The 13,987-nt window shown below is 43.5% G+C and overlaps 1 protein-coding gene across 1 annotated transcript in view; it reads right to left on the bottom strand.

Moving 5' to 3' along the window:
- Positions 1–13,987, bottom strand: part of disp3 (dispatched RND transporter family member 3) — a 249,008-nt gene that overhangs the window by 25,266 nt on the left and 209,755 nt on the right. The window contains exons 20-21 of the mRNA XM_078239103.1: positions 8,009–8,168; positions 1,168–1,281 (exon numbers count right to left, since the gene is read on the bottom strand). Of these exons, the coding sequence (XP_078095229.1) occupies positions 1,168–1,281; positions 8,009–8,168 (274 nt within the window). The remainder of the gene's footprint in view (positions 1–1,167; positions 1,282–8,008; positions 8,169–13,987) is intronic.

Here is a 13,987-nt window from a genome sequence, read left to right as displayed (position 1 = left end):
CACAACACCAGGTTAAAGTCCAACAGGTTTATTTGGTAGCAAATCCCATAAGCTTTCGGAGCGTGCTGCTCCTTCGTCAGATGGAGTGGTATCTGGTTATCTGGAGTGGTCAACAACTCCATCTGACGAAGGAGCAGCACGCGCCGAAAGCTTATGGTATTTGCTACCAAATAAACCTGTTGGACTTTAACCTGGTGTTGTGAGACTTCTTACTGTGCTTGAGACTTTAAACAGGTCTAATGATTTCCTTTCTAACCCTGAGCTCCAAACAGTGGTTGTCCATTCAGGTCCTTTGTAGCACTCCGGTATATTCATTAATATATAAATTCACATGGTTATGATATAGACACTTTTGGTGGGATGGTCCTCATGTCTTCAGAACAAAACTAGTGCAAATTAATCTCTCCATCCTCAGCTCCATCAAGGGGAATTTCTATTTTAGGGGGTGGGATGCGGTGGTGAGTGGGTAAAGAAATTGATCGCTTTATTTGAGGGGTTAGATGGAGAAGACACTCGTAAAATTAGGAAATTTGGATGGATAAATGAGTGAACTAAGTGATCTCTGAGCTAAGTGGCAATATGTTCCAAAATGCATGTCTGCAAACTTCCTACAGATTAAATCTAGACCTTTCAATACTTGCATCCCTCTTTTGGTGCTCATATACTTATTCTTTATAATATAAGTGAAAGAGTGTTGGGTATACATACAGCTTTAGTGATATGCCTATTTCCACTGCACTTTCAGTGCGCTTACCTGTTAGATTTTTGAGGAGCTATGTTAACTTTCCGTTGCCAATTTCTAGCTTATTGTATATATTATTGACATTAATATTGACCAAATCTGGACTAGAACATTTGAAAAGGTGATAAGCAAGGATCTGAATATATTTAAGAACATACATTTTATGCCCTCAGGATGATTGGAAAAAACAACTTTTCAACTGTAATCAATCCTGTAACTAAAACAAATTCTCTTGCAATCTTTCCAAATTTTTAAATGGTGTATGATTATTTAGCTGCTCTCTTAAGGTGATACTTAAAAAGAAATGCAAATTGTTAAAATGCCCTCGAAGAGTCAATCTGCCCATTCATCAATTAATTTCACATGCTACTGCATTTATTAACTGCGCAGCCAGGGTAGGACAAAACAATCAGTGATTTTCTTACCTAGAATGGTCAGCAGGACTGGTAAGAGGAGTAGAACATGGGTGGTAAAAATAGCAACTGCAGCAACACAGATCACCAGGGAGAGAATCAAACTGTACAGTGCACTCTGAACACCTGCAGAGGGGAAAAGGCACTACAACGTTTCCTGTGTCATTTCAAAGAATAATGGAATATGAAATTATATCTGAACAACAGTGAGACAGTTATTAAAATCAGGCAGTCTGGTGACAATATTAACACACTGAAGCTTTAGTCTCACACTTAATCAACAGAACTGGAATTTGTTAAACTTACTACCAGATCTTGTTTTTTTGTTGTTAACTATTAATGATGTACTGGTAGTGTTGCCCATAGTAAATCTGTTCATATCCGTTATCATAGCAACAACAATGTCATAACAGGTAACATATGATTGTATTTTGCTGTTAAAGTGCAACGGTATTTGAATTAACTTGTTTCTTTAATGCTACATAGTTTAACTGGAAACTTGACAGGACATTGAGGTCAATAAAAAAATGCTAACTATTTGCAAACTCACTGGCACTCATCAATGTTTGGCTCCAGGACAGGAAAAAAGTGAGCATGATATAACTGGCTTTCTTTCTCTTTTTAAAAAAAATATACCCACATCATCTTGCTCACAATTCACAATGCAGGACTATAAATGAGGAAACATAACATCCAGCAAAGTTCATACAATTATGATTTAGAGGAAAATTTGATCGCACTGGGCTGAATTTTCACCGGGTCAGGATGACTTGGGAGCCCTTTAAAAATGGTGGCTGGGTCCCAATTCCAAGATTCATGACTCTATTCCCAGGATTTTGATTTTCAGGAGTGCCTTTTAAAGATGTGGGCTGTTGTGGATTCCTGTACACTTCCCCTGACTGGCCCTATGGAGGGAAAGGCATGCCCTAGTTTTCTGTGATTTTCATGGATTTGGGCAAGCTGCATGAGGAAGCCTTTTGAAAGGTAAGTTCAAAAGTTCCTCCTCACGCTTCCCCATACCAAGGAATGTTCCCGCTCCCCCCCCCCCCCCCCCCACCCCACCACCCACCCTCTACAGTCCCTCAGAGCTCTCATGTTAAACAATAGCCTCTAAAAACCTTTATGACACCCCATGCCAAGATATGCCCACAAAAACCCTTATGGCCTCTCATGCCCACAATGGCAAAGTATGCCACACCCCACCACCTAAGGCTCCCATGGTATATAAGTAAGGCTGCCAGGAGGGAGTGGTTGAGGGTGGAGAGAGACCGCCAGGCAGGGGAGAGTTTATGCTATCCAAAGGGGATGAATGAGGAGGTGATGTGGTGGAATGAGAGAAACTGTGGGGAGAGGGAAGTGGCGTGCTGAAGGGAGAGATGGTCAGTCAGGCCTGGGGAAGGGGTAGATAGAGCAGGAGGTGCGTGTGTGTGTGTGCGTGCGTGCGTGCGTGCGTGCATGCGGCGATGGCCTAGTGGTATTATTGCTAGACTATTAATCCAGAAACTCAGCTAATGTTCTGGGGACCCGGGTTTGAATCCCGCCACGGAATTTGAACTCAATAAAAAATATCTGGAATTAAGAATTGACTGATGACCATAAAACCATTGTCGATTGTCGGAAAAACCCATCTGGTTCACTAATGTTCTTTAGGGAAGGAAATCTGCTAACCTTACCTGGCCTGGCCTACATGTGACTCCAGAGCCTCAGCAATGTGGTGACTCTCAACTGCCCTTGAGCAACTATGGTTGGACAATAAATGCTGGCCAGCCAGCGATGCCCATGTCCCATGAATGCATTTAAAAAAACTCAATTTCAGACTAGCTGATTATCTATCTGTCAGCCATCATGAAGAGCATGCTGTGGGAGGCTCAGCACTGCAGGTGGATTTGGGAAGAGAGCAGCTGCCAGAAACAGGAAGGATGTGGGCAAAGAATTTAAATGCAGCTCTCTGTTGGCTGGATGTCTGCATTTAGTGCCTCAAGGAGTTGGTTTGCAGTGGGAATTGTTTTGGTCCCCATTGCAGATTTGGAGTGCTTCTCCTGTGTGCAGGATGGCATTGATGCCCAGATCCCATACCAAGCCTGATAGGAATGCCCACATCCAGTTTTTCCGATTGTCTTACTAAAGGTCTTACTGGAAGCAGTAAATGGTTGTTGTCACATCCTTCTGCCAAGGGACAGCAAGAGGATGCCAATTCACATTACGAGGAAGGTCAACATGGAGGTGGCGGGCCTGGTCAGTGGCCATGACATAGTACGATGAACCTGGATACAGTACCCAAAAAGGCTCAATGACCTTCTACAATCTGCAGGGTGAGTACTGATTCCAGTTGGAACTGTGGGTCTTTGTGCGTGGCAGCACATATTGGTTCGCAGGGATGTGAAATGCAGAACTTAATGTGGCACATTGTGTGCCTTGATAGACAATCAATGGCATGTATGTCAGGGTGTTGTGATGGACAACTGTATCTGTGTCTTAAGAGGTGGGAAGGCTGCAATATGGCAGCATGTTGGCAGGGACTCCTGAAAGTACCTTTTCCCTTACAGGAGTCACAATTCGGTGGACCAAGGATGGATTGGAAGGGGGATACCAAACCAACTGATTCTGAATCATGCAGGGGAGCAGGCTTTGGAAATGGTCTGCAAGCAGGGAACCAAGTCCGCAGGTCACTGAGAGGTAGGGGTGTTGGAGGAGGGTTAGAGTCCAATGGAAAGGTAAGAGATTGGTGTGATGTCTTTGGGATGTGGGGCTGTGGTTTTAAGGTTGACATGTGAAATGCATTTATTCCTGGTGCTCTTCAATTTGAAAGTATTTGCTTGGCCAGATGTCAGTTCTCATGAGAAAGCAAACTATGTGTACTCAGACTTCGTGATGAAGGTCAATACCGACAATTTTGCTTCCTTCTTCAGATGGCTCATCACCTTGACTCCAAAGGGATCTTCAGGACTCCCCCTTGACTTCTGAGGAGTGAAGGCTGCCAGAGGTACTTGTGTCATGGACAATGCTGAGTCTGAGACAGATGATGAGCCTCTGGAGGCATCCATCAGACAGCAGATGCTGGATGTTGGGTGAGATGTGTGGAAAGATCTGGCAGAGATCCCCAAGGGTCTGCATGCCATTGTGTCTGTCTTGGAGGCATGCATGCGGAGCATTAGCACTACATTGACCCAGAAAGTCAGTGCAGTACCAGTGTCAGAGTGGATGAGGCACCTAGTAACTCTGTCCATTTATGGTGAGGCATGGAGGTTCAAACCAATCTCATGTTGGTGGACAAGCTGCAGGCTCCTCTCAGGGTGCTCTCGATGACGGCAGCAGCTCCTCTGCCTCCCTGCCAGTGACTGTCATGTCTTAGGAGACTGTGACAACTGAGGAATGCCTGGACATAGCACCTAGGTGGGGCCTGCACAGGCTCCAGCAACCAGAGGATGGCCACCACGGTCGTTAAAGCCAAAGAGTCAGCAGGCTGCCTCCAATCCAGTTGCCAGTGATGGAGGTCGCCAAAACGTAGCAATTTCAAACAGGAATTTAAGTCATTATGATCACATAAGGATTGCCACGGCTGATTTATGTTTCCTTCTTGTGTGTACTGGCATATTGGTTTATTTGAAAATTTGCCTTCATTATAAAAATGTTCCATTCTGTTCAAATGACTTTAGTGTGCTTCATGAATTTGATAGGGAAGAAGCCTGGGAGTTGCCTGTGACACAGAGGAAGGACAGAAAATTGATTTCAGAGGTTGGGCCTTGATTAAGGGTGACAGGTGTGTCTCATTAGGAAAGATTAGTAAGGTGACATATCCCTTGTCACCACCATGACTCCTTGGTTTGGATATCTAGCTACAAGTAATCTGAATTGAGGCCTCCCTGCTCTCCTTGCCTCCCATAAGGAACCTCAAATCAGGATCCTGCTCCTCACCCTGGGGCTCCTCTGGCTTCACCTCAAACACAGCACTGAGTCTGTGCCCTGTTATCATCCTCCAATGAGTCTCCCTTGAGAGAACCAGATTGTGCAGTGCGCAGCAAACAACTGCAATTCAAGAAATGTGCTCAGTGGGATATTGAAGTGATCTCCCTGAGCAATCCAGGCAATGGAACCTCATCTTGAGTAGGGCTGTGGCCTCAAGTATAGCCATTGCAGAGGCATGACTGTTATAGCTGTCCTCAGCTTCTGCCCCTGGGCGTATCAGTGGCATCATGAGCCACCTTTTCAACGGATAATCTTTGTTCCCCTGGAGCCCACCATCCAAGCGAGCTAGAGCTACAAAAAGCCTTGGCATCTGAGAGTTACCAAGGATATAGGAAATGTGGGAGAGTGAGTGTGTGCGCGCGTGCTTGTCGGGGGAGGGAGTGGGGTAGTGGAGAGTGAGTGTGTGCATGTGTATGTGTGTGTGTTGCACTTAGCTGTGTACTCTGTGTCCTCTTTGGTGCTCCCTGTGCAGTGAACACCCCAGAGGTTGATGGCTGCCACCTCCGAGGTCCCCCTCGGAGGTGCAGGTTCATGCTTACGTAGAGTTGTAAATGGCACTGGCGTGACATCACGCTGGCGCCCACTGGATATCTGGTGGGGGGATGTCCCAGAGAGAGTGCTCGCTAATGGCATGGTAATGTATTAAAATGAGCTTCCTTGCGTTCTGTGGCATGTTTCACATTACTCTGCCAGTGAGGGGGCTGAAAGATCGGAACTCAGAAACTCACTGACTCGAATCACACTTTTCAAGTGTCTCCGGATTTTGAGCGCGCCACCATTTCTATGGACAGAAAGCATGGGCTCAAAGTCCCCCCCCCGGCTTATCTTTCCAAAACTTTCTTATTGGCCCCTTTAGTGAAAAAAATTTGAAATATGGCCCCTCACGCAAAACGATTGGAGAAACCTATTATACACAGTTTATAGTAGGTGAATGGGCATGGGAGTGCCATGGCTTGGCATGGAGAGGGCATGAAGGGTCATGGGAGGTGGGGGTCATATCTTGGGAAGGGGGCATGAGGGAATCTGGGGTGGGTGGGACTGTATGAGGTGGCATGGATGTGGCATTGGGGAGTGTGGGGGGATCAGGGATGTGAAGGATAAGGGCTGGAGGCCTTCTGTTTTTATTATAAGTGGGACATAGTCCCACAGCACTGAGCTGGGCCTTTCAAACAGCCCATATTTGCCTCCTCACAATGAAAATCCCCTCCTTACAGATACTTTTTCCTGAGATAGGCAGGCCGAGATGGCAATTTTGTTGACTCCTGCTACGTGCCTCAAGATTGAAAATCCTGCCCTATGTCTCTGCCCTACGTGTATCATTTGCTTGAACATAAAGTAGGATGAAGAGCAAAACTGAAATCTGGAAACCACTCCAGCAAGTTAAGAGAAACAACTGTAGGAATATTCAAACAATTATCAATACTAATGATTTTTTTTTTATCCTGTGCAATTTATTTGGGGACTCTGGAATAGGGATCACTAGAAGATACTGGGTACTCAGAAATTTTCATCATTTAGGATCCCTTAACCCACTTCAGCAACATCTACATGCTTGCAAGAAATCTGAATCAAATTTTCTTTTTGGTCACTGGGATTTCTCCCCTTCACCAAAAAAAAATTTGCTGTATCTAGCTATTGACAGAAATACCTTAAGGACAATAATAAGAAAATTGAAGCTGAAGTACAAACAACATAGTTCAAACAAACCATCCATAAAAATGACTTTAGTAGCTGTTGGGCAGTATTGGCCTAAAGGAATGCTGTGTTATACAACAGAGGGAATCGTTCGTCTGAAACTATTCCTTCCTCAATGAGCCCTGATCTTAGCTAGGTTGGTCACAGAATGGGAATGAATGACTAACTTTTGCAGACAGAGGAAGGAGTAGGTGGCTAGGTACTACCTGGTCTTGTACATTTTTTTATTTTATGAATTTCTCGGACTGAGGTATCACTGACAAGGCCAACATTTGTTACCCATCCCTAATTGCCCTTGAGAAGGTGGTGATGATCATTCTTCTTGAACTGCTACTATCAGTGCAGTGAAGGTACCCCCACAGCACTGCTGGGGTAAGGAGTCCTAGAATTTTGACCCAACAACAATGAAAAGCCTGGGAAAAGGAAATGCTGCACATCACAGGAAACCCAGGGATCCAATAGACAAATGAGGAAAAGGCACACCTGGTTTCCTTTATAATAAAGAGGCCAAAAGCATAATTCAGGCAAAATAATATAGTGATCACGTGCCAATCAGGGGGCCCTGGTATTATATAATGTGATTTGCAAAAGAAGGTAATGTGTTTGGGTCTGGAATGCACTGCCTCGAAGTGTGGTGGATGCAGGTTCAATTGAGGATTCAAGGGGGCATTAGATGACTACTTGAATAGAAACAATAAGAGGGGAAAAGGCAGGGGAACGGCACTAAGTCATAGTGCTTGTTTGGAGAGCCAGTGCAGACATGATGGCCAAATGGCCTCTTTCTGGGCGTTAACAGTTCTGTGATTCTATGATATCTGTGCTGAACAAATACCACATCTCTTGGGTCAGAGAAGGTTTACCAGGAACCTAGTTATCTGAAGGCTGAGTGTAAAATTCCAAACAGTACAAAGTACAAAAAAAGATATGCAGCACCATTCAATAACATTCATTTTCCGATTTGGAAAAAAATATTGAAGTATCAGGCTCGAGGAGCTGAATGGTCTATTTCTGTTCCTGTATTCAGCTAATCCCTTTTATAAAGGTGCACCTGGGATAAATCTCCTACAAGTAGGTCTTTCTGTTTAATGTTACTTTAATCCTGGTGGCAACACATTTATTTTAAAACATCACTTGAAAATTTCAGGATATCGTGCCTTAACTCATGAATCTATTTGTTGTTCTTGTAACTTACCTATTATTTCCATAAAAATCTGTTTCCAATGTTCACAAGTCTGGAATCCATGACGTAGCGGTGATTGTTCTGAAAACTGACGTAGCTGCTCCTGGAGGTAGTTCTCCCATTTCAAGTAGTCTGCATATGTCTGAAATGAAGACTTTCCTTTATAGGTTGTCTGTGGAGAATTAAAGATCATGGAGATAGCAAAGGGAATCAAAATACCTGAAATCACATATTGTTTCAGCCAAATGATGCTTCTGCCTAAAATATAACGCAAAATCCGATTACATTTTGGTAGGGCACACTAACAACAACCTACATTTCGACATGACCTTCAATGTACCTAAAATGTCCAAGTATTTTTACAGGAGTACAATAAGACAGAAACTGACAACAAACCAAGGAAAGGGAAATAGACATGAGTAAAAACTTGGTTAAGACAAATATTAAGAAGTAACTTAAAGCAGGAGAGATGAAGAGGTTTTGCAAGGAAATCCCAAAGCTTAGGGCCTGGACAGCTTAAGGCATGGCTGCCAGTGGTGGGTAATGGGAGCGGGAGATATACAACAAGTTAGAGGTGGAGGAGTGCAGACATTTTAAAGGGTTGTAGGGCTAGAAAAGGTTACAGGATTAGAGCGAGGTGAGGCCAACACAAGAATCAGAATTTTAAATCTGAGATGTTGGTGGACTGTAAATCAAAGTAGCGAGCTCAACAATTGCGTGTGATCGCGAACTGGTGTGGAAAAGTTTCACCTTTATACTTGATATTTTAGAATTTCTGTATTTCTTCTCCATTTAGCTTGGTCACCAGGTATTGGGCTCTGTAGGCCAACTTGGCTGGGCTGTGTAGCTGAGTTGGAAAAGCATAGTTCCCAGTGTTTTATGTTTGAGATGAGAAGCATTTGATTGGATGCAGAGCCATATAGCCACAATTCCATAGGTCTTTCGTGCTATTAGTTCTCAGTAGACTGGGCAACTTATATTTAGTGTGACAGCTGAACAAGAACTGTTCTTGCACCTGTGGTTTCTTTTATATATTGTTCAGTTAGGATTGTCAACTGTTTAAGATTACTCTGCAGTTTCCAGGAATGAAAAATGAATCTTGATGCTATTGCTGTGGGCAACCTGGGAGTAAAATGTTACGAGCGTTGAAAAAACTTATTTTTACCCCATTTTATTTGAAAGTTTTCATTTCTTAATCATACAGATAGTGGACATGGGAAGAAAGGCTGTTTGACTGAATGTTACCAGTCAAAGATCTTTAAAATTGTGTAAGATTTTGATAGAGTAGATACAGTGTATTCCCACTTGTGGAAAAAAGCAAAACTAGAGACTAGAGACTATGAGATAGTCACCAAGAAATCGAATCAGGAATTCAGAATAAATTTCTTGCCCCAGAGAGTGGTGAGATTGTGGAACCTGCTACCATAGGGAGTGGACAAGGCAAATAGTATAGATGACTTTAAGGGAAGCATGAGAAACAAATGATGCAGAAAGTAGTAGAAAATTCTGCTGGTAGTTAGGTGAGGAAGGTAGCAAGAAGCTAGACTGGAGCATAAATCTCAGAGTGAGCTGGTTGGGCTGAATAGCCTCATTCTGGGATACATATTCTGTATAATTCTATGTATTTGGATAATTAATATTCTGACCAGGTTTCAATTGGAATCAGAAGGTGAGGCATCATGGGGAAGGACAATACAGGCAACCAATGGTGGGAATCAAGGCTATGGGAAGGTTGAAGGTGAGACACCATGTGAAGAAAGCTTCAGGAACACATCCAACCAGTTTTGACAACACTATGTTTATTAAATCAATTAAAGAAGGAGTATGTCCTACAGAACTGCCCATAAACCTAAATGTTGTAACTAATCATTCACTGCCCGCAGCAAACAGTTTTTTTTAAACAATTAAATGTGTTATATATAATGAATAGCCAGGAAGCATAAAAAATTAAATCAGGAAACTAATCAAACATAAAATCAGCAGAAACGGGAAAGGGATTAAAGCGTGGCTTGCTTCTGAGATTGTGGCTAATGGATTCACAAGATTAAATCATTGGGACAGTGCTTGAAGAGCGTGAGGTATGTAAATATATGGTATTAAACAGTTTCAATAATTAATTGGTCAGTAATTATATGGACATGAACAAGCATCAACTTGGAGTTTTGATTCCATGATAATTAAGCATGCAGCTTGATCAAAAATGATGTGCAAGGACCATGGATTTGGTCAGGTGATCCTGTTTCTTTGAGAGGGAGAACTACACAATTTGAAAATAAAAATATATTTAGGTTTCCACCATATGCTGTTCTGATCTAGCAGTTAGGAGGCAGAGGACAGTAGTACAGGACTATTTCTCCTGTTGATGCACTCCCCTTTTTCCCGTATCCTACATTTGCTTGGCATTGCCCACTGGGATGCAATACTTCCACTTAATGCTGTTTTAAGTATGACTGACCCACTGAGTTGACGTGAGTATGAATAGTGTGTGTGTGTGTGTGTTACATATATTTAAAAAATCAGCAGTGCCATTTTGGAGCAGGGGTATTTTCAACACCTTGAACCTATTCATCACTGAATTGGATAATGGTTAATCTGTTTCTTAACTCCAACCAACCACCTTGGTTAAATTACCTATAATATACTTGCCTAACAAATTGGTTTTAAAATGCTCAATTGACCTAGTCTCAGCAAATTTTTTTTGAGGGTTGAAGTTCCAGATTTCCACTAGTTTTTGTGTCAGGGAGTGCTTCCAACACCATCCCTGATCAGCTGAGCTCTAATCTTAACTTTGGTAGTACAGAACTTGAATATTACTGAGAAGAGAGACATGTTGCTGAAACGTTGCATCTTGCACTTATCAGGACAGGCATAAAAATGTTACATTTCAAACAATCATAATAATTTATACTAGCGGATTTGGTTGGCTAGTCAACTCTGCTTGTCCAAGGCATTACCATGGAGAAAGCAACGGGGAACTGCAGGAACCCCAAGCTTCAAGGTAGTTGAAAAAGAGTGCAAGGCTTGAACATATTCTTTTCTTTGCAGAAAATGGGTCCATATGAGTGTTTGTCACTTCCAGCAAGCACAAATGAACCACTTTACAAGCTTGACAGATTATCTTAAATTGAGTGTCAGTGTAGTTTGCAGCACACTCAGCATTGTTCAGCAAGTGCTGCCCAATCACAGAATCACATCACATAACAGCGGTGGGATTTTCTGGCTGCGCTCGCCCCAAAACTGGAAAATCCCACCCGAGGTCAATGGATCTTTGCATGGTTCATGTCCTGCCTGCTAGGATTCCTGTGGCGGGCGGGATGGGAAAATTCCACCCCAGAAGTTTAGTTTTGGGTTGAGCAAGCACAGAATGGCTGAGTCTGGACATTGCCTATTATGAATAACCAAAGAAATGTATTTTTGTTTCAATCAGCTAATCGCATCTGTGTGAAAAGCTTACGTTCTGACATGCTGACCTGAATGGGAATTGCCTGGGAAGTTTGGACTATTGATGGGCTATTCCCCTATTCCTCAGGACCCTCCACGAAAGTCTTTAATTCTGATCCAGAGTAGGAGACTTTGGACAGTTCCTTTGGACTTATCTGAATAGTTACCCAGGAAATGTCAGACAGAAAAATCCTAGAACTTGATTTTTTGGGCCCATTCGGCATGGGTGAAATCCTGTTATGGTCACTAACTCTCACCAGGACAATAATGGGATTTGTGGCGGCAAGATTTTAGTTTGAGATCTTCCCCACACTCTTCCCCACAATCAGGTTCACACACAGCAAGGGTGTGACCCTGATTGCCATTAACTTGAAAACATTATAATCCGGGGTCTTCAACCTAGCCGGCATGGTGTCATGCCAGTGGGAATCACAGCTGGTTTCCAAAAACGGAAATCAGTCTTAATGACTATGCTGGGACCCAGAGGTGAATACAACCTCCAGGTGGTAAGGGATGCAGCTGAGTCGTGCCCTGACTCTGCCTCCTGGCACCCTAGCAGTACCAAGCTGAACCCCATTGTGGGGAGGGGTTCCCATTATTTGGGAGAGGAGGTGCTGATGGTGGGGTTTTTGCCTGTATTACCATGGGGAGAAGGGGGGAGTGGTCCTTTAACTTTACTTTGGAATAGGGGCATCCTTTGATCTCTGCTGTGGATCCCAGCATATCCCACACTTTATTACCACCAAGCCAGGGGATTAACCCTGGTTTAATGAAGAGTGCAGAAGGTATGCTAGGAGCAACACAGACTTACCTGAAAATGAGGTGTCAACCTGGTGAAGCTACAACATGGGTCTACTTGCATGCCAAATAACATAAGCAGCAAGCAATAGTCAAAGCTAAGCGATTCCATAGCCAACAGATAAGATCTAAGCTCTGCAGCCCTGCTACCTCCAGCCATGAATGGCGGTGTATAACTAAATAAATCACTGGAGGAGGCTCACACAAATATTCCCATCTTCAATGATAGAGGAGCTCAGCACATCTGTGCAAAAGATAAGGCTGAAGCATTTGCAACATCCTTCAGCCAGAAGTGCCAAGGGGATGATCCATCTCAGCCTCCTCCAGAGGTCTCCAACATCACAGATGTCAACCATTTTGATTTACTCTATGTGATATCAAAAAACGGTTGAAGGCACAGGATACTGCAAAGTCTATGGACCCTGACAATGTTCCAGCAATAGTCCTGAAGACTTGTGCTCCAAAACTTGCTGTGCCCCTAGCCAAGCTGTTCCAGTATAGCTAAAACACTGGCATCTACCCAACAATGTGTAAAATTGCCCAGGTATGTCCTATACACAAGAAATGGGACAAATCCAACCCAGTCAATTACTGTCCCATCAGTCTATTCTCAGCAAAGGAAGGGGTCATCAACAGTGTTATCAAGTGGCACTTACTCAGCAATAACCTGCTCACGGAAGCTCAGTTTGTGTTCCACAAGGGTAACTCAGCTCCTGAACTCATTACAACCTTAGTTCAAACATAGGCAAAAGAGCTGAATGCTAAAGGTGAAGCGAGGGGGACTGCCATTGACATCAAGGCAACATTTGACTGAGGATGACATCTCGAAGCTCTAACAAAACTGGAGTTTCTCAGGGTAGTGTCCTAGGCCTAAACATGTTCAGCTGCTTCATCAATGAGCTCCCTTCCACCATAAGGTCAGAAGTAGGGATGTTCGCATATGATTGTACAATGTTCAGCACCATTCACAACTCCACAGATACTGAAGTAGTTCATGCCAAATTGCAGTAAGACTTGGACAATATCCAGGCTTGGGCTGACAAGTGGCAAGTAATATAGATGCCACACAAGTACCAGGCAATGAGTATCTACAGCAAAAGAGAATCAAACCATTGCCTCTTGACATTCAATGGCAGTACCATTGCTGAATCTCCCACTATCAACATCCTGGAGGGGATACCATTGACCAGAAACTGAACTGGATTAACCATCTAAATAGTGGCTACCAGAGCAGGTAAAATGTTAGGATCCTGCGGCGAGTAACTCGCCTTCTGACTCCGCAAAGCCTATCCACTATCTACAAGGCACAAGTCAGGAGTTTAATAGAATAGTCTCCACTTGCCTGGATGAGTGCAGCTTCAACAACACTCAAGAACTCAACATCATCCAGGACAAAGTAGCCTGCTTGATTGCTACCCTTCCACAAACATTCAATCCCTTCATGACCGGCGAATACTGGTAGCTGTGTGTACCATCCACAAGATGCACTGCACAAACTCACCAAGGTTGTTTAGGCAGCACCTTCCAAATCCACGATTACGATCAACTAGATGAACAAGAGCAGCAGATGCCTGGGAACACCATCACCTGGAGGTTCCTTTCCAAACCACTTGCCATTCTGACTTGGAAACATGTCACCTTCCCTCACTGTCACTGGGTCAAAATACTGGAATTCCCTCCCTAACAGCACTGTGGATGTACCTACACACCTCAGGGATTGCAGCGGTTCAAGACGGTAGTACACCACCACTT

This window comes from Mustelus asterias, chromosome 22 (assembly GCF_964213995.1).
Source record: "Mustelus asterias chromosome 22, sMusAst1.hap1.1, whole genome shotgun sequence".
Lineage (NCBI taxonomy): Eukaryota > Metazoa > Chordata > Chondrichthyes > Carcharhiniformes > Triakidae > Mustelus > Mustelus asterias.
This window is presented reverse-complemented; position numbering and strand designations above follow the sequence as displayed.